At 39.2% G+C, this 19,900-nt stretch overlaps 2 protein-coding genes across 11 annotated transcripts in view; both read left to right on the forward strand.

Moving 5' to 3' along the window:
- frmpd3 (FERM and PDZ domain containing 3) overlaps window positions 1–6,075 on the forward strand; it is an 82,064-nt gene extending 75,989 nt beyond the window's left edge. For all 9 annotated transcript variants that reach the window (XM_088991121.1, XM_088991123.1, XM_088991118.1 and 6 more), the window contains one exon: window positions 374–6,075. In XM_088991121.1, the coding sequence (XP_088847247.1) occupies window positions 374–3,165 (2,792 nt within the window). In that variant the 3' untranslated portion in view covers window positions 3,166–6,075. The remainder of the gene's footprint in view (window positions 1–373) is intronic.
- Window positions 6,076–13,514: 7,439 nt separating this feature from the next.
- prps1b (phosphoribosyl pyrophosphate synthetase 1B) overlaps window positions 13,515–19,900 on the forward strand; it is a 12,540-nt gene continuing 6,154 nt past the window's right edge. Inside the window, exons 1-4 of one of the 2 annotated variants that reach the window (XM_088991127.1) lie at window positions 13,515–13,596; window positions 13,687–13,828; window positions 16,533–16,722; window positions 18,825–18,923. In XM_088991127.1, coding sequence (XP_088847253.1) covers window positions 13,707–13,828; window positions 16,533–16,722; window positions 18,825–18,923 — 411 coding nt within the window. In that variant the 5' untranslated portion in view covers window positions 13,515–13,596; window positions 13,687–13,706. The remainder of the gene's footprint in view (window positions 13,597–13,686; window positions 13,829–16,532; window positions 16,723–18,824; window positions 18,924–19,900) is intronic. The other variant, XM_088991128.1, reaches the window with a different exon arrangement.

Consider the following 19,900-nt stretch of genomic DNA (forward strand, 5'->3'; position numbering starts at 1 on the left):
TCGAAAATGAGAACAGAAGACAAATGTCTGAATAAGCCACAACGGTTGGTAACACAACTCCCTGCAAAAGTCATCCAACTGATGATAACGTTGTACTTAGAATATCCTACTGGTTTGTCTCGGCACATTTGTCAAGCAATGTTACCATTGCACAAAAAAGGCTTAATTCTCGATCTTGGCCCCAAAAGATCCATAATGCAGCGATCTCCGAAGGTGGTAAAAACTAAATCCTGAAAGGATTTTCGAGAAAGGTTTTTGCTGAAATATCTGCTTGAATAATAAAATTCACTTTTAATAGTTGCATTTCATCGCAGCATCTATTCTCGATGGCATCATGATCATCCCACTAATACGCTTGTGTCTTACTCCTCAGGGCTTATTGTCCTGGCTGCGATTACACCAGAGTCATCGTTGGATTCAGGACATGAAACCAATTCTTCTGAACTGACAGATGTTTCTGAGATGGTCTCAGCAATGAAACAAAACCAAAACCAAGCCTACCTGCTCACACACCATATCAATAAAGAAAGCCGTCTGCACCGCCGGGATTTTCCGCTTGCTATTCCTGGCTGCACAGCAAAGACAATTGGAACAGGGGCATTTCCCCTGTGTCAGATCCGTGCAGGGTGTCCTCCCAAGCAAGTAATCCTCAGTAAGACTGTTCCCTTTAAAGTCAGTCCCAGTCAAGACCCTGGGATTGTCAATGTTGCCACAGAACAGAGAGGCAATCAAGATCCCATTCCGAATGAACAGACACCAGAAGTGAAAGCAAAGTTTGCCTCTACTAAAGCAAGCATCGCTGATCCCCTCCTTAAATCACCCGAAGAACTTCAAGTGTCGTCTGTTTCGCCTGTAGCCCCGGTAACTAAAGATCCAAAGCTATCCGGCACTTCAGGGGAGAAACGGAGGGTAAATCTCCTCGACAGCGCGAAGGAGAAGTCGACGCCACTCCGTAATACAGACAAAGTCTCATTGGTTCTCTTACCCGTGGACAAGATTGCCTCAGCCAACGTTCCCCAAACTCTGTGCCAAGACGCAGAGACTGCCTCTAACAAGACCATGAAGCCTTCAAGTTCGACAGAATTTCTGCCAGTTGATGATCTCTTTTGCACCTGCCCAGTCCAACAGGAACCTGGGCCCCAGTTACGGATGAAAGATCTGCAGGTTCAGAAGGTGGTGGTATTTCAAACCTCATCCCCTACGGATGATGAGCGACTTCGCGCCAAAGGCCTCTTTCAGGCGAATAGCAAAGAAAATACTGTAAGAGTGGGCGTAGAGTGTAGTTTGGCAAAACCTCGTCCGACTGTACAGACCAAGTGTTCTCCTCACTTTACTCCAACATCGGAAAGAAAAGAAGGAGCTGATAGAACAATAGATGGCGCCCTTGGCAAATCCCATTCGGAATCGCAGATAGGTGCGGCAAAGTCATTACCGAATTTAGAAGACAAAACACAGAGTCCCTCTTTGGAGAGAGTGTGTACATTCCCAAGTAACGAATCAAAGAAAGAAGGCAGTGTAAAAGGGAAACCCCAGCGCAGTGCCCCCTTTTTGACAATTAGGAACTTGCTTTCGGCGACGTTCCCAGCGAGAATGAGAAGGGAAACAGATGAGCGCAGGGCTCAGCTACAAAAGGTTCGTCAGTATGAGTTGGAGTTCTTAGAAGAGCTCCTGAAACCCAAGTCCTCGCAGGGAGAATTTTTGCCCCAAGGATCTTCACCCGTGCCCTCTGGGACTCCTTGTGCCTGCCAGCTACGCACCAGCCCTGTCCTGAAAGCACCGGGTATCTCCAGAGAACAGCGGCGAAGCTGTGACTGTAAGAGAATGTGTCGGGGTATGAGACTACCCGATACGCCGGTTGGCTCCGCAACAGAAGCGCAAAACAGAGGCAGGGAGAGAACAACCGCAAAGACTCCCCCAACAAACTCCAAAACACCTCACGGTGACGGTCCTACCAGGCAAACTCAGAATTTAGAGGTCAAGACCGCACGAATACGCTCCATAAGCCTGGAGTCGAGGGAGCCCCGGGGGGAGCGGGACAGCTGCTTGCCCACTTGTACCTCAGAAACAAACTACGCTGAAGCATCAGAAAACAAGAAGCTCCAAAGGCGATACAGCATCGGAGAGTTGGATAACAGTACTAACACGCCTGTTTACGCAGAGGTCAAGCCTAAAACCAAGAGTCTGGAGAAAGAGATGGAGCGAGTCCGTGCCACAGGTTTAAGGCTGCCAACCCCAGTGGAACCGGTTCATACACAGTCTCACCAGCCGGACGCAAAGGGGAAAAAAGGTGTCTTTTATATTCAGAGCAACGAGCTACTGTGCGAAAGTAAAGAAGAGAGCGGCGAGATGCTGCTGACGTTACCCAGCGAAGACAGCGAAGACAAGGATAGATGCTGTTCCTTCTGTTTCTGCTACCGGAAATGTGAAGCAGCGGATGAGAGCAGTGAGAAGGACGAGCTATCGTACACGATTCCCCTTCAGGTTCTTCCAGGTATGGAGCTTAACTCAAGTACATTTCCAGTTGTCAGCAAGACCCTGCAGGTCCTTCATGCTGAAGACTGCAGTGCAGACGAAGACGTAGAGAAAGAGCCGCAGGCACAAGAGATTGACCTTCGAGCGTGCGGCACACTAGAGGCCAGCTTGGCACGGGTTGAAGCGCTACAAGGGAAATCCTTTAGCTTGCCTGACGGCTTCCTAAATGCCCAGTTAGATGCGAACGAGTTACTCGCCATCTTGCGTCAGTGTGATATCAGTCCGCAAGCCGAGGGAGAGGGTCGTCTTCAGCCCTCGCGGATTGCGGAGTACAAGCAGGAACTAGCAGTGCACTTCAAAGAATTCCGAGCGTCCTGTCGCCGAGTGGCCAGTGTGGAAAAAAGCCCAACGTGTATGCTAGCGGTTGTCACGGCTAGCTTTCAAGTGCTGTGCGAGTTAACCCAGACCTTCATCAAGCTGGTCAGAGGGGTTCGTACAGAGACTCAAAGACAGCAGTTGTTGAGAAAAGTTGAGGAGGTAGCTATTAACTATACGTTGCTCCTTCGTGCGGCGGAAGAATCGATGGGACATTCAAGCAGCTTGCCGACAAAAACTGTTAGTCCTCAAGTGTCCTCCGACACCAATAAGATGAGCTCGCTCACTCGACCCATCAAAGTTCTTCCTGCCAAGTAAAGACAACTCTTGCGGGATGATGAGCCAATTGAAAACAAGCTCATTTTTGTAAAGTAATACCTCGGTTTACGAACCCCTTGGCTTACGAACGTTTCAGTTTAGGAACGTTAAATTTATGAAAATTTTACCTTGGCTTACGAACTATTTTTCGGGATACAAACGGAGCTGCCACAATGAGTGATGTGTCGTTCGCGAACGAGCCCGTTCTCCTAAAAGAAAATGGCAGCCGGCTTGTTGTGCTCCTATATTCCCCGCCCCCAGTCGTCAATTAAAGCGACGTGATTGGTCAAGAATGCAGCAGTGAGGGGGTGGGGGTTACAGACAGACAGAGAGTGAAGCCATTATCCAAAAAAGAAAATGGCTGCTGACATTTTTTTGTCCTCTAATCCCCGCCCCCATCTTTTGTTAAAGCCACGTGATTGGTCAAGAACGCAGCAGTGAGGGGAGGTGGTTTAAACATGAAAGAGACAGGCAAGAGACAGAGAGAGACTAAATGGACAGAAAACAGTGAAATTTGGACTTGTTTCAACTTTGATAGTTCAAAAGCAGAGTCTAGACTGCAAGGTCAAAATTCCCATCAATCAGGCTCCACAAATAACCCGCACAAGCCATCTGTACACTTGATGCAAAAAGCTATCAACCCAGCTAAACAGAAAAAAAAATGATGAGGAACTAGGTAAAATTATCGCAGAGAAAGCACCTACAAGGGATCATTCCTCAAGATGGTGAAAGAAGAAGGCTACGTTCCTCATCAAGTGTTTAATGCTGATGAAACCGGCCACTCCATTCCATCAAGCCATCAACGACCATTACAAAGGTAAATAAAAGCACTATTATACAGTACAGTTTGTTTCTTTAATTATAATACCATAGCACAAATATTATACATGAAATAAGGTATATTTTGTGTAGTTTTAAGGCTTAGAAAATTACAAAGTAGAAAATTATATTTTATGGGGACCTGGGAACGGATTATTCTCATTTTAATGGTATCCTCTGGGAAATAATTTTTTGGGATACACACTTTTCAACCTTACACACTGTCTGGGAACCAATTAAGTTCGTAAGCCAAGGTATCACTGTATTCATTTGTTGTTGACAGTTTGACTGAATGTGCAATGGATAGTCCGCAATGAAGATTGCAACGCAGCTGTTCCATCCCATGTTTACAGGCCCGAGGGCGGCCTTGCGGATATTGCTCTGAAATGTCAAGATACACCAAAATGCACAAAATGAATAGAATAGTTCAACAGGGCTAATCCGCTCATCAGTATATAATCAAAACAAATATGTCAATATCACACGATATTTTATATATAGTGTAAATTGGACTTGCGTCTGCATAGAAAGTAATATATACAACATTTTATGGGGGGGGGGGAGAAGCATATTTCAAAAAATATACAGTAAAGTCTCGTTATATTGATGTTGGTTATATCGATAGTACTGCTTATTACGATACTATTTCTATGAACGCAAGGAGAAAATTTACATGCCGCAGGATCGGATATATCGATATTCCGGTTAAATCGATATTTTTTCCGACTCCTGAGAATATCGATGTAACGAGACTTTACTGTATATATACAGTAAAGTCTCGTTATATCGATATCGGATATATCGATAGTCCCGGTTATATCGATGCTATTTCTATGCACGCACGGAGAAAATTACATGCAAACAGGGTCGGATATATCGATAGTCCTGGTTATATCGATATTTTTTCGGACTCCCTTGAATATCGATATAACGAGACTTTACTGTAATTTAAAAGAATTATATACAGTAAAGTCTATATATATAGTTATATATATATGCACATATATGAGATTTTGTCAAGCAGCGAGTCCTGTGGAGTGTATAGTTTAAAGCACAGGTGTCAAAGTCAAGGCCCGGGGGCCAAATTTGGGCCTTTGCGTTATTTTATTCAACCCGTGAAGGCAAATCAAACATGTCAAGTGCCATCATGCTTGCTAAGGTCCGAACCAAAATTTCAAATTGTCGTATGTAAACCACCGATAACAGTCATTATTCTTGACTTCAGATTTGAAAATTACTGTAGCCATTCATTAATTTGTTGTGCGTTCTGTATGTAATATGTGGAGGAGATTCAACATTCTAATGATTCCCCCAAATTCAGAACGGCCCTCGATAGGAAACCAACGTGGTCTGCGGCAAATATTAGTTTGACACCCATAGTTTAAAACAACGGTTGGTTAAATGGTTCCATGTCGGTATATGGAGCTAAATGTTGAAATGAAAATATGACATTTCTGTTGAGTATGTTGCACAGACAAAAAATGACAGAGTTGGATATTGAGAGACAACTACAACATATGACACAGAGTCAGTCCGATCCTGTAGGTATGTGCACACCTGCAATGTAGCAGAGATCTAAACAACACGCCTTTCCTCTGTATAATAACATCCGAATGAGAAGGTGTACCCTCATTATACTTAAAGGACAACCGACACCTCCGGATAAGTTGCGTCCATAATTTGTAAAATGACTTCAAATGACTTCGACTGAGCGTATTTTACAAAGATTCCACCGCGTATAGCTAGATTTTACGTTTTAAGACCTGCGCTGAATATTCATTAAATCTTGTTTTCGAGTTGATGACAATGCCTGATGTGACGTCACGGAGGGAACGCCCCTGACCGAGAAAGCGACACACAATGCATTTTGGATACGTTTTTTTCGTCTGAAAACACAGTGTTGATGGTGAAATTAGAAGGAAAACGACATAAATAACGCGATGGTGAATCGTTGTGTGTCGCAGCCAATTTGCGGTAACGCGCATAAAGAAGGTGTAAGTTTACACAAATTCCCAGCGGAAAAATCAGCTCAGTTCCAATGGATCTTGTGCATTTCCTGGGCGCTACATTATTATTATTATTATTATTATTATTATTATTATTTAGTAGTATTAGTATTTAGTAGTATTAGTCTTAGTCTTAGTATTAGTTTTAGTATTAGTATTAGTATTACTAGTATTGCTAGTATTAGTATTACTATTAGTATAACTATTAGTCTTAAATCTTAGTAGTAGTAGGCATATTATTTTTATTATTATTATTATTATCTAGTAGTATTAGTATTTAGTAGTATTAGTATTAGTCTTTTTTATTAGCCTTAGTATTAGTATTACGAGTATTGCTAGTATTACTATTAGTATAACTATTAGTCTTAGTAGTAGTAGGCATATTATTATTATTATTATTATTATTATTATTATTATTATCTAGTAGTATTAGTATTTAGTAGTATTAGTATTAGTATTACTAGTATTGCTAGTATTACTAGTATTGCTAGTATTAGTATTACTATTAGTATAACTATTAGTCTTACTCTTAGTATCAGTATAAGTATTAGTATTAGAATTAATATAAGTATTAGTATTAGAATTAGTAGTAGTATTACTCTTATTATTATTACTATTAGTAGTAGTAGACATATTATTTTTATTATTATGATTATTATGATGATGATGATTATTATTATTATTGGGGTCCAGATGGCCCGAATTGATACGGAAGGACTTCTTTAATCGATTGCAAACATGTATGCTTTCCTCTTCAGAACTATTTGAATCATATTCATAACTGGATGAGTAACAAGAAAGCATCTTCTCCGAATCTGAATTCTCTCAAGCCATTGTTTTGATTCTGGAGCAAGGCAGTTTGTGAAGGAGTATCCCGGCGTGACATCACGAACAAGGGGGCGGGGACTTTCTGAAACTTGGCATCTCCGCAGTCATTTTGAAGTAGTTTTGGGACACTTTAAGTCATTTTTTTTATTGGTGTTTTGCATTTGACGAAAAAATATCAGCCTGCGTGTTTTGGGTATTTTAGATGCTATAAAATGTTTTTCTGATATCAGTTAGGAAACAAAAAAAAAATGTGTCGGTTGTCCTTTAATACGTGTCCATTTTGACACCATTTTGCTTCATTAGGTCACTTGCATCTCGCTACTCAGTCATACAATGAGCCGGTTCAATGTAAATGGCTATTTGGGCTCAATTACAGCGATGTTTTTCGCAACTGTGAAAGAATCACCTTATACTGTACTGTAAAATACGATCTTGGTTTTCAACACGCAATGGCATAAGATGAATAGAACTTTGCACAGCTTCTAAAATCAATACTCAAGTTGAACTCTTGTGTAATTGAGTGTTTTTTTTTTTCGATCTCATCATTTGCCGAAATATTCATTGAGCCTGCACTAGTTTTATGATGCTTTTCAGAGAGTCTCTTTGTCATGTTAGGTTGTCACGCGGCGGTATAAACTTGCTTTCTGTGCGCTGTTGTACATTGTGCAATCTAGGAAGTATATAAAAAAAAAATCACACAAAGTAGTTTTCTATGTATTTTAATAAAATGAACAGTGTCTGAAATCTTTGTGTGTCACTTTTGTTTACACAAATGAACAAATGTGCAGACCTCATATGTACATCGGACATTGTTTCAAGACGTGCAATCGCCACACTTCTCATATTAATTCTCAATTTTTGAAAAAAAGAAGTACAGTGATGCCTCAGCTCACCAACTTAATTGGTTCCCAGAAAGTGTTTGTAAGGCGAAAACTTAGTCTGCTGAACATTTATTTCCCATAAGAAACCATTAAAAATGAGAATAATCCGTTCCCAGGTCCCCATAAAACATAATTTTCTACGAAGTAAGCCTTAAAACTACACAAAATATACCTTATTTTATGTATAATAATTGTACTCTTGGATTGTAATTAAAGAAATAAATTGTAGTTATAATAAAGTTGTATTATTTACCTTTGTGATGGTCATTAATATATGAACTAAAAACTACCAGCAAATTTTAGTTCACTGACAAACGAAAACTACCAGCAAATTTTAGTTCGCTGACGAAGCTTCTTGGATAATAAACGAAACGTCCCGACACCTTCAAAGAAGTACAGATGGCGGCTAAAGAAACCTTCTCATCGATGGACCACTCCGTGTACGATGGAGAGCTTAAACAGATGTAATTACTGAACACCTGTCAACCTGTACAATTTTGCCGTACAAAGTATGTTTATTATGCATTTTAAGACGTGTACGACGAACAAGAAAATCTGTCTGGAAAAAACGCAAATTTATCCATTATGGGTACCATCCGGTATGCACCGACTATCACGAAACGGCAAATCAATCAAGTCAAACGAGTGCGCCACGGAATCGATACGAGGGCTTGATACAAGCTTCGAAGAAAGGTGTGGAATATTCCTATTGTGTTGCTTGCAAATAAAGACGTGAAAGTAGCTGCCACTCCATTCCATCAAGCCATCAACGACCATCACAAAGGTAAATAAAACTACTTTATTATCCAGTAAGGTTTATTTCTTTAATTATAGTACCATAGAACATTTATTATACATAAAATAAGGTATATTTTGTGTAGTTTTAAGGCTTAAAAAAAGTAGAAAATTATATTTTATGGGGACCTAGGAATGGATTATTCTCATTTTAATGGTTTCCTATGGGAAATTAATTTTTGGGATACACACTTTTCGCCTTACACACTCTTTCTGGGAACCAATTAAGTTCGTAAGCCAAGGTATCACTGCACAATATAACATGTTAAACTACATAAATAAACACGTTTGAAAATATATATATGGTGTACGATTATTGTGTATTTTGTAAGGGAAAATACGACAGTTTGTAAGGGCAAGGAGCCGTGGAGGTTGACAGGTATGTTACTGTACAACATTTTCAGTTATCCAGGTGGCAAATGCAGTGTTTTTGTTTTTTTTGTATGTGGTTGTTTTTACTTTCTGCTATTTTTTTGGTTCTTCAGCGAACTAAAGTCTTACTGGTAGTATCGGCACTATATATATATGTAGTATATCCAGTGTCTGAAACTCATGACAAAATGGCAGCGGGCACCCGGGCAGACAACTCTGAAAAGTTTCCATAAAGTTGCCTGCCCGATTTTTCGCCAAAAATAAAATAAAAACATTGTTGCGAAGTTTCAAAGGTTTTTTTTTAAATTAAGGAAGTATCAACCACAAATGCTCCCTTGTCAAATTTATTGTAAACATACCTTTAAAGGACAACCGACGTCACTTTTTTGTTTTTTAACTGACACCAGAAAAAAAAAAAACGTTTTATAGCATCTAAAATACCCAAAACACGCAGTATGATATTTTTAGTCAAATGCAAAACACCAGAATAAAAATGACTTAAAGTGTCCAAAATCTGCAAAAAAATGAGCTGCAAATTGGGCATTTTCAGAAAGTCCCGCCCCCAGTTCGTGACGTCACACCAAGACGTCTTGCATTGCTTGTGAATCAAAACAATGTCTTCAGATTCGGAGAATATGCTTTCTTGTGACACATCCAGTTATGAATATGATTCAAATAGTTCTGAAGAGGAAAGCATACATGTTTGAAATTGATTATATAATTTATTCCGCGCCATTTTGAGGCAACATTGGGGGGAAATGGATCACCCAAAAAGAGGCAGAAAATGGCGTCCAAGCTCCTGTGAGGACTTAATCAGCCCGTTTCCACAGGCTGATAAATTCCTTATATGGATCTTGGTCGCCCTCTTCTGGCTCTTTTTGATGCAACATGACATTTTCAGATCAAACAAGTACAGCAAAATACATTGACGTGATGGAAGGACTGCTTCAATGTGTCTTTTTTTCGGTCAGGGGCGTTCCTTCAGTGACGTCACGTACGGACTCGTCACCAACTCAAAAACAAGACTTCCTGAATATTCAGCACGAGTCTTAAAACGTAAACTATAGCTATATGCGGTGGAATCTTTGTAAAATACGCTAAGTAGAAGTCATTTGAAGCCATTTTACAAATTATGAACACAACTTGTCCGGTTGTCGGTTGTCCTTTAAAGAAAACGCCACGTAATTCTCCAATCTACACTCGGAATGCCCAAACATTTTGGACCGATATTCTACTTTTAGCCCAATAATCCTCCCACAATCGACTCGTTTCGCGCATTACCGCAAGACATGATGGGCAACGGCCATAACAGGCCCAAAAAAGGTGAAAAGAACAATTAAGGAGACACAAGATTTGAAGTTTGTTAAAAGGAAATTATTGCCTACCTTCGTGGGAGACCAGGTGCGACACACCTTTGCAGCCTATTAACTATCGTAGCTCAGGCGTACCCTTTTAAAATGCTCCTCTCGGTCCTCCAGATTGCCATTCTTTGCCAGTGTCATCGATGAAATTGCACGCGAAACTAATTTTGACTGATAATTAGAATAATAAAAGATATATCGCGACAGCTCTAATTCCAAGGGGCCATTTACAAACAGCTGAACGCCCACGATTTCCGGTGAGGCTAACAAGTTAAAAGCATCGTTCAATATTTTTTAATACTTTCTGTGAAAGTGACACTGACAGGATGATTCGAGTGCGGTGTGCATTAACATATATAAATATATATTACTAATAAGCACATTGACATTTTTTAACACGACACCCTTTGCCATCGACTTGGAACTGGGAATCGAATTTCCGGTAGCCCACGATCGAGGTCTGACTTTTTTTCTGTATAGTTGTTTTGCTCCTGAAATTACGTTTTGGATAATTTTGCGTTTTATCGGCATCCAAACAAGAAAAAAAAAACAAACCCTAACAAATTCGGGAATGGCGCTCTACGTCATATTATTAATTCCTGAATAAATTTGTGAATGAGTTAAATAAAACAGAGTTTTTAAGGATTTGTTGCAAATGTTTTGCCGTTAATTCACTGTTTTCATCATTGAGCCATGTTTTCAAGGACTAACAACCTCGCTGCAGTTTGTCGGATTATTGTACTGTTAACCTAGCTTGCTCTTGTACAAATGATAATTTTCGAGACTTTTTGTCAAAGTTGATTGTGTTTCTTGAGTACCCGTATTGTTTCAAGTACTATCTGGTTTGGTCATTTAGCTTTGTTTTTGTTTTTTACCTGAAATTGGATCTTTACATTTATTTGATTTTCTTGATTAAACAATCTCCTTGCTTTTTATAAGTGCTTTTCATGAATGTACAGTGTTACCTCGGTTTACGAAACCCTTGGCTTACGAACTTTTCGGTTTACGAACATTACATTTATGGAAATTTTACCTTGGTATACGCACTATTTTATGGAAGACACACAGAGTGCCACATTGAGTGATGTGTCGTTCGTGAACGAGCCCATTCTCCTCACAAGAAAATGGCAGCCGACTGTTCTTTCCTCTATTCCCCGCCCCCGGTCTTTGGTTAAAGCCACGTGATTGGTCAAGAACTCAGCAGTAAGGGGGGAAGGGTTAAACATTAAAGAGACAGGCAGACGACAGAGAGAGAGAGTGATAAAATGCATAGAAAACAGTGAAATTTGGACTTGTTTCAACTTTGATAGTTCAAAGGAAGAGTGGAGACTGCAAGGTTAAAATTCCCATCAATCAGGCGCCACAAATAACCCGCACAAGCCATCTGTACACTTGATGCAAAAAGCTATCAAACCAGCTAAACAGAACACAATTGATGAGGAACTAGGTAAAATTATTGCAGAGAAAGCACCTCCAAGGGATCATTCCTCAAGATGGTGAAAGAAGAAAGCTACGTTCCTCATCAAGGAACGGATTATTCTCATTTTAATGGTTTCCTATGGGAAATTATTTTTTGGGATACACACTTTTCGCCTTAAACACTCTGTCTGGGAGCCAATTAAGTTTGTAAGCCAAGGTATCACTGTAATTTGTTGGTACACTTTTTTGGTCTTGGAAATCTTTTTTTATTATGGGGTTTTGTTTGGCATCTGTTTCTGAGAACCTGAAATGCTATTCAGATCGTTTCAAACTTCGACACCCTCCGGTTATTCCAGAAAGAATGTTGATGAGTTTGTTCTAAATCCACTCTGAATCATCCCTATTGTGTGGACAACAGTTTGTACTCGAGGCTTCTGTTATACTTGATGTTATCAAGATAAGACCCGTGCCTCATAGATTGAGCCAATCAGGAAAACTCATTCCAACTCCTCAATATCTGGTTCGAATTTGTGGAGATGCTTTTAAAGACTGTTGCCAGAAAAAAAAAGAAAAATGTGAACTTTTTCGAATTATCTGGATTTATTCTTTAATTGGTTATACAATGTCTAAGTTATCTAGTTAGTTAGCGAGCTAGCTAAAAGCTATCCATTAGCTAACTAGTTAGCTTTCTATCTATTTGAGTTATTCTGGGTTGAGTGAACGCTGGCGCTTGTGGCTGCCGCTGCTCACCCGCACAAAAACTTATCCTGTGACTGTAAAGTAACCTTGAGAGTTTTGAAAAGCGATTATAAATTAAATGTATTATTATTATTATTATTATTATTATTATTATTATTATTATATTATTATTATTATTATTATTATTATTATTATTATTATTATTATTATTATTATTATTATTATTAGTAGTAGTAGTAGTAGTAGTAGTAGTAGTAGTAGTAGTAGTAGTAGTAGTGGTATTAAGTCTTTATGGTTTTAACTCAACAGTTATCGCCACATGATATCAAACGAGAAATTCCTTGTTTCCAAATTTTCATGGAACACAATTTGTGAACGCTCTTTTTACAACACTACAGTTTATAAAGTTTAGTAAATTGTATTTTTATAACACATAGTAGTGGTAGCATATATATTTTTCTCACGAACTGCCAAGTTTTAAGCAAAAAGAAGCATTAGCATATATATTTCTAGAGCTCGCACTTTTCTTTCCTAGTATTCAGTGTCAGTCATTTTTGATTTCTGACGAAAATCTGCCTGCATTCGATCGTTGATGTTTGCTAATTTATATTTTGTGTTTTTGTTTGTTCTTGTTTATAATTTCAAAACGCTTTCCAATTGTACCTTACTCGTTACGATCTGCTAAAAATTAAGAAAGTTATGAACGTTTAAACTGTTATAAAGAACTCGGTCACAGATTTTCATTTTTTAACAGGCAGAAAATCCCCTCATATTTCGAAAATTTAAAATTCCATTATTGCCTTATTATTTGTCATGGAACAATAATCTATACATCATTTGAAAGCTATTTAAATGCACTTTATTATGATATTAGAAAATGTGTGATGAATTATTATTGAAAAAATTTGTCACATCCCTAGTTAAATTGCTATATAAATCAACATGTATTGTATAAACAAGGTTAAAATACTTTTTAATCACTAAGTGTGCTGCTTTTCTCTGAATTGTACAATCACCGACTCAACGAGCACCCCCCGGCGAAGAGAAAGCGGTTCGGAAAATGAATGAACGATTATATGTCACGAGCTTCCAAAGTCCGAGTGCATTCAATGCATCATTTACCGTTGACGCCTCCAATGTGACGTCATCACCATCAGCCGTAAGGGAAAGCGTGCGACATTCTCGTAGAGGAAGAGTCGCACGCGTGATGCGTTGAATGAGAGGAGGCTTGTTGGTCAATATTATACATCGGTAAGAGTCGCTAAACAAGTTTTAATCATTTGATTCTGCTGACCTATTTTATTTGCATTACTAATCCGATCTTTTCCGTGACCTGTTTAGACGCCCTGGATCACAACAAAATGCCAAACATTAAAATATTTAGCGGTAGCTCACACCCAGACCTGTCTCAAAAGATAGCCGACCGCCTCGGTCTGGAACTGGGGAAGGTGGTCACGAAAAAATTTAGCAACCAAGAAACATGGTGAGTGTATCGTCGCAGTTGTTCTATTTTACGACTACCAATTTGCAATGAACTTGCTAGCTAACTGCGCCAATGTAGCATAGCTAACGTGATGCCCCCCCCCCCCCTTAAAAATAATCGCGCATGTGTCGATAGGACCTCCGTTCATTTGGTCTCTCCTGTTACATCATATCCTTGAGCAAATACTCAATTATTACTTTTATTTGCTATTATTAATTAATAATAATTATTATTATTTGCTATTTCTAAGACCCGCTTGAAGTCGCATGTGTACTCGTGCGCTCGTTATGCTCACGAATAAAGCAATTCTGAGCACTTGTAGAATGAGTCTGTCTCGAGTTACGAGTTAAGTTGTCCGCTTTTGGCCGACGAATGCAACATTGAGATAGATAAATACCCGCTTAATATAAATGTAATCATACATTCTGTTGTAATTAGTAGTAACTGTGCATTTTTTGACAATTTAATGCGACTAGAACTGTTAGTTCGATTGTAGTACTTAAGTAGTATCAATAGTCACACAGGCATGGTACAGTGATACCTCAGTTTACGAATTTAATTGTTTCCCAGAAAGTAAGTGTAAGGCGAAAAGTTCGTCTGCCAAACATTTATTTCCCATAAGAAACCATTAACAATGAGAATAATCGGTTCCCAGGTCCCCATAAAACGTAATTAGCATTTGTAAACTGAGATATCACTGTATTGATATAATACAGTAAAGTCTCGTTATATCGATATTCAAGGGAGTCCGAAAAAATATCGATATAACCGAGACTATCGATATATCCGACCCTGTTTGCATGTAATTTCCTCCGTGCGTGCATAGAAATAGTATCGATATAACGAGACTTTACTGTAATAATAATATCAATAGTAATAGTATTGATAATAATACATTTCATTTCTAAGCACCTTTCAGAACTCTCAAGGACACTTTACAGTCACTGGATTATTTTTTTTCTGTGGGTGAGCATCGGCAGACTCAACCCGGAATAACTAGCCAATAGCTAGCCAGCCAAAATCTAACTAGCCAGCTGATAGCCAGGTAGCCAGCCTAAAAGCCAGTCAGCCAGCGAATAGCTTGTCCGCAAGCCAGCCAATAGCCAGTTAGCAAGACCGCTAATAGCCAGTTAGCAAGCAACTAATAGCCGGTTAGCAAGCCAACTAATAGCCGGTTAGCAAGCCAGCTAATAGCCGGTTAGCAAGCCAGCTAATAGGCTGTTAGCAAGCTAGCTGTTATTTATATGACATCGTAGGATCGTTATAATAGTTACATGTAACTCTCCGACAAGTGTGCGGAAATATTAAAAAAATAACCAACTAGGATTAAACTCATTTTACTAATCTGATGAATTGTTTAACTAGTGAGGACAAAGAGTCTATTTGCTTCTTAAATTTCTGATAGAGATTAGACAGAATAAGAAATTATCATATTTAAAAGTTTCATGCTGTTATATGCTTAGTGAACATGTGTGACTGGAGTACACAATTGAAGCACAGAGAAACCTGGGGTCAATCTGAGGTCAACAGACAGCCTGTTAAACCGTCATCTTCATCTCGGATATCTGGCCTTGGATAGAATTTAGGACTTGGGAAACTCCTTTTTCACAGAAGTATTTTACGACTTGAAACTGCTTCACAGGAAGAGCTCATTAGCCAGGTTACAAATTTATCACCTCATGGATAAGACAATTTTTTTATTGCTTACAGCTGTTCCTGCTTAGAACTCAAGGGGTGTGGTATTCTAATCAAGAAAACTGTTTTACTAATTTGCATATACAGTCAGACCTCAACTTACAAACACCTCAACTTACAAACTTTTTGTCTTACAAACGTCAAATTTATGAAAACTAAACCTTATAATAAGCACTATTTTCATAATACACACCCACCACGGCTGGCGGAGTGATCTTCGGCGGAAGCACACGACCGAACAGCACCATAGCTTAAGTTACCAACAGTCCTTATGGAAGGTGACTCTCCTTTCATAAGCCATCAACGACCATCAAAAAGGTCAATAAAACTTTCTTTTACAGCACAGTTTATTTCTTTAATTACAGTCCTCATGTAATGCGCCTCTCTTTCCAAACAGCAATTCCCATTGACCTCCAACGCCATTCCATCAAGCCATAAATGATGTAAATAAAGTGACTTTATGATACAATGCAGTGTATTTCTTTCATTACAATACAATAGCACATTTATTATACATAAAATAAGGTATATTTTGTGTATTTTTAAGGATTAGAAAGTAGAAAATTATGTTCTATGGGGACCTGGGAACGGATTATTCCCATTTTAATGGTTTCCTATGGGAATTTTTTTTTTTGGAGATACACTTTTTGCCTTACACACTCTGTCTGGGAACCAATCAAGTTCGTAAGTTGAGGTCTCACTGTACTCTCAATAAATAGCTTGGCAGAGGGCTGCAGAATTTAGGCGTCTGTCATGAATGGCTACGTCTCCTGCCGGCAGTAAAAGACAATCTTTCTGTGTTCGAGTCTTTGTCCACAGTGTCCGACCGACAGTTTCGTATCAAATAACTTCCCCAAAGAGTTTTCCAGTAAGCTTTATCCCAGCAAATGTGACGCCTACCTATTGTTTATTCTGCCTCCCGCTACTGCGTGTTTGCTTAGCTCTTTGCTGCTAAGTGATGTTTGTTCTTGTCACCTTTGTGAACCCCCCCCCCTTTTTTTTTTTAAAGCGTGGAGATAGGTGAGAGTGTACGAGGTGAAGACGTCTACATCGTTCAGAGTGGTTGCGGGGAGATTAACGACAATTTGATGGAGCTCCTCATCATGATCAACGCCTGCAAGATTGCGTCAGCCTCCAGAGTGACTGCCGTCATCCCTTGCTTTCCTTACGCACGCCAGGACAAGAAGGACAAGGTGGGGGTGAGGGACATCTGTCTAATTTTCTCCGTCCATGCTGTTTGCCATCTGACGTCATGACGACAGCCCTGCGGTCATCTCCATGCATTCACTCAATGCTACTTTTGGGTTTGTTTGGATTTTTTTTGTTGTTGTTGTGCTGCTCTCACCTGCTTTGGTTGCAAGCCTGATTCATATTGCACAACCCATTGCTTGTGATTGTGAAACTTTCATGTTTAAAGGACAACCGACAGCATTTTTTTGTTTCCTAACTGACATCAGAAAAACGTTTTATAGCATCTAAAATACCCAAAACACGCAGGCTGATATTTTTAGTCAAATGCAAAACACCCCAAAATGACTTAAAAGTGTCCCAAAACTGCCACAAAATGAGCTCAGAACTGGGTAAATTCAGAAAGTCCCGCCCCCTTGTTCGTGACGTCACGCAGGGATACTCCTTCACAAACTGCCTTGCTCCAGAATCAAAACAATGGCTTCAGAAAGGTCAGATTCGGAGACGATGCTTTCTTGTTACTCATCCAGTTATGAATATGATTCAAATAGTTCTGAAGAGGAAAGCATACATGTTTGGAATCGATTAAAGAAGTCCTTCCGGATCAATTCGAGCCATCTGCAAGCGATGAAATCGATGAAGATCTGGACTCCGATGTAGCAGCCCAAAAAATGCACAAGATGGCGCACAAGCTGCGTTCCGTCCAGTATATGAAACTGCTTATATATAATAATAATAATTTTTAATTTATTAAAATAATTATATTTCTAAGCGCCTTTCAAAAAGGACACTATACACTACACGGGATAAGAGCCATAAAGCCCCGCGTGATTGGTTAAAATCCGTGGTAGAAGACAGACAGGTTTTACGCACACACAGAAAAGAGTCAGCGGCACAATTTGAACAACACACGAACATCAGAGATGTTGAGACAAGAGAGAGAGCTCCGACAGCGCTACAGAGTAACAAATGACACGGTGGAAAGTGGATGTTTGTCCGATCGGTTTGCTCCATTAATATAGCTCTCTTTCCACGATCCACCCGGTGTTTTCAGGCGAAAAAAAAGTATCCAAAATACATTGTGTGTCGCTTTCTCGGTCAGGGGCGTTCCCTCCGTGACGTCACTTCGGGCATCATCATCGACTCAAAAACAAGACTTCCTGAATATTCAGCGCCAGTCTTAAAACGTGAAATACAGTGAGACCTCAACTTACAAACACCTCAACTTACAAACGTCAAATTTATGAAAACTAAACCTTATAATAAGCACTATTTTCATAATACACACCAACCACGGCTGGCGGAGTGATCTTCGGCGGAAGCACACGACCGAACAGCACCAGAAGTTAAGTTACCAACAGTCCTTATGGAAGGTGACTCTCCTTCCATAAGCCATCAACGACCATCAAAAAGGTCAATTAAAATTAATTTTAGAGCACATTTTATTTCTTTAATTATAGTCGTCATGTAATGCGCCTCTCTTTCCAAACAGCAATTCCCTTTGACCTTCGACCTCCAACGCCATTCCATCAAGCCATAAATGACCATCAAAAATGTAAATAAAGTGACTTTATGATACAATGCAGTGTATTTCTTTCATTACAATACAATAGTACATTTATTATACACAGACTAAGGTATGTTGTGTGTAGTTTTAAGGCTTATTTAGTTGAAAAGTATATTTTATGGAAACCCGGGAACGGATTATACCAATTTTAATGGTTTCCTATGGGAATTTTTATTTTGAGATACACACTTTTCACCTTACACACTCTGTCTGGGAACCAATTAAGTTCGTAAGTTGAGGTCTCACTGTATAGCTATATGCGGTGGAATCTTTGTAAAATACGCTCAGTAGAAGTCATTTGAAGTGATTTTACAAATTATGGACGCAACTTGTTCGTAGGTGTCGGTTGTCCTTTAAATAGATGTCTATTTTTTTTCCATCCCGATTGTTCTTAAATTGACACATCACATGCACCTCATATTATTCGGAAGTGGAAATGTCAAGAGATGCTTGTGGTATTTTTAGCCTCAAGTCATGCTTGACAGACAGTCAAATCTTTTTTTTTTTTTTTTTGCTTGTGACTAAACAGATGGGTTTTTATTGCAGAGCCGCGCCCCCATCTCTGCAAAGTTGGTGGCCAACATGCTGTCCGTGTCAGGCGCTGACCACATCATCACCATGGACCTGCACGCCTCGCAAATACAGGTGAACATTTCAACACCCGTGAAGGTTTTGGATCTTTTCCAGAGTCACGCCACTGTTCTGTTTTGTTCATCTGTCTCAGTTTAGTCGCTTCCAAATACAGTTGGATTACAGTCTTGATGGTGTAATACAGTGATACCTTGTCTCACGCACTTAATTGGTTCCCAGAAAGTGTGTGTAAGGCGAAAAGTGTGTATTCCAAACATTAACTTCCCATAGGAAACCATTGAAATGAGAATAATCCGTTCCCAGGTCCCCATAAAACATAATGTTCCACTATATAAGCCTTTAAACGACACAAAATATACCTTATTTCATGTATAATAAATGTGCTATTGGATTGTAATTAAAGAAATAAACTGTCCTGTATATGTTCTTTTGGCTTATGGATGTTGGTGATTGTAACATGGGGCGTGGTATTTAGGTCAAGAAGTTTTACTAATGTATCACTTAAAGGACAACCGACGTCTCCGGACAAGTTGTGTCCATGATTTGTAAAATGGCTTCAAATGACTTCTACTGAGCGTATTTTAAAAAGATTCCACCGCATATAGCTATATTTTACGTTTTAAGACTCACGTTGAATATTCCGGAAGTCTTGTTTTTGAGTTGTGACGAGTCCTCACCCTACGTCACTGAAGGAACGCCCCTGACCGAAAAAAAGGACACATTGTAGCAGTCCTTCCATCACGTTGGTGATTATAACATGGGACGTCCAGGTGTATAATAAGTATATATATAAATATATATAAGTCAAGAAGACTGTTTTACTAATGTACGATACTTTACTAATGTATCACTTAAATTTGCTTATACAGCGATACCTTGGTTTATGAACTTCCCAATAAATCCCAATAAAACTTAATTCCAGACAGAGGGTGCAAGGCGAAAAGTGTGTATCCCAAAAATTAATTTTCCATAGGAAACCATTAAAATGAGAATAATCCGTTCCCAGGTCCCCATAAAACCTCATTTTCTAC

This window comes from Hippocampus bargibanti, linkage group LG02 (assembly GCF_051943395.1).
Source record: "Hippocampus bargibanti isolate YZ-2025 linkage group LG02, ASM5194339v1, whole genome shotgun sequence".
In the NCBI taxonomy this organism is placed as follows: Eukaryota; Metazoa; Chordata; class Actinopteri; order Syngnathiformes; family Syngnathidae; genus Hippocampus; species Hippocampus bargibanti.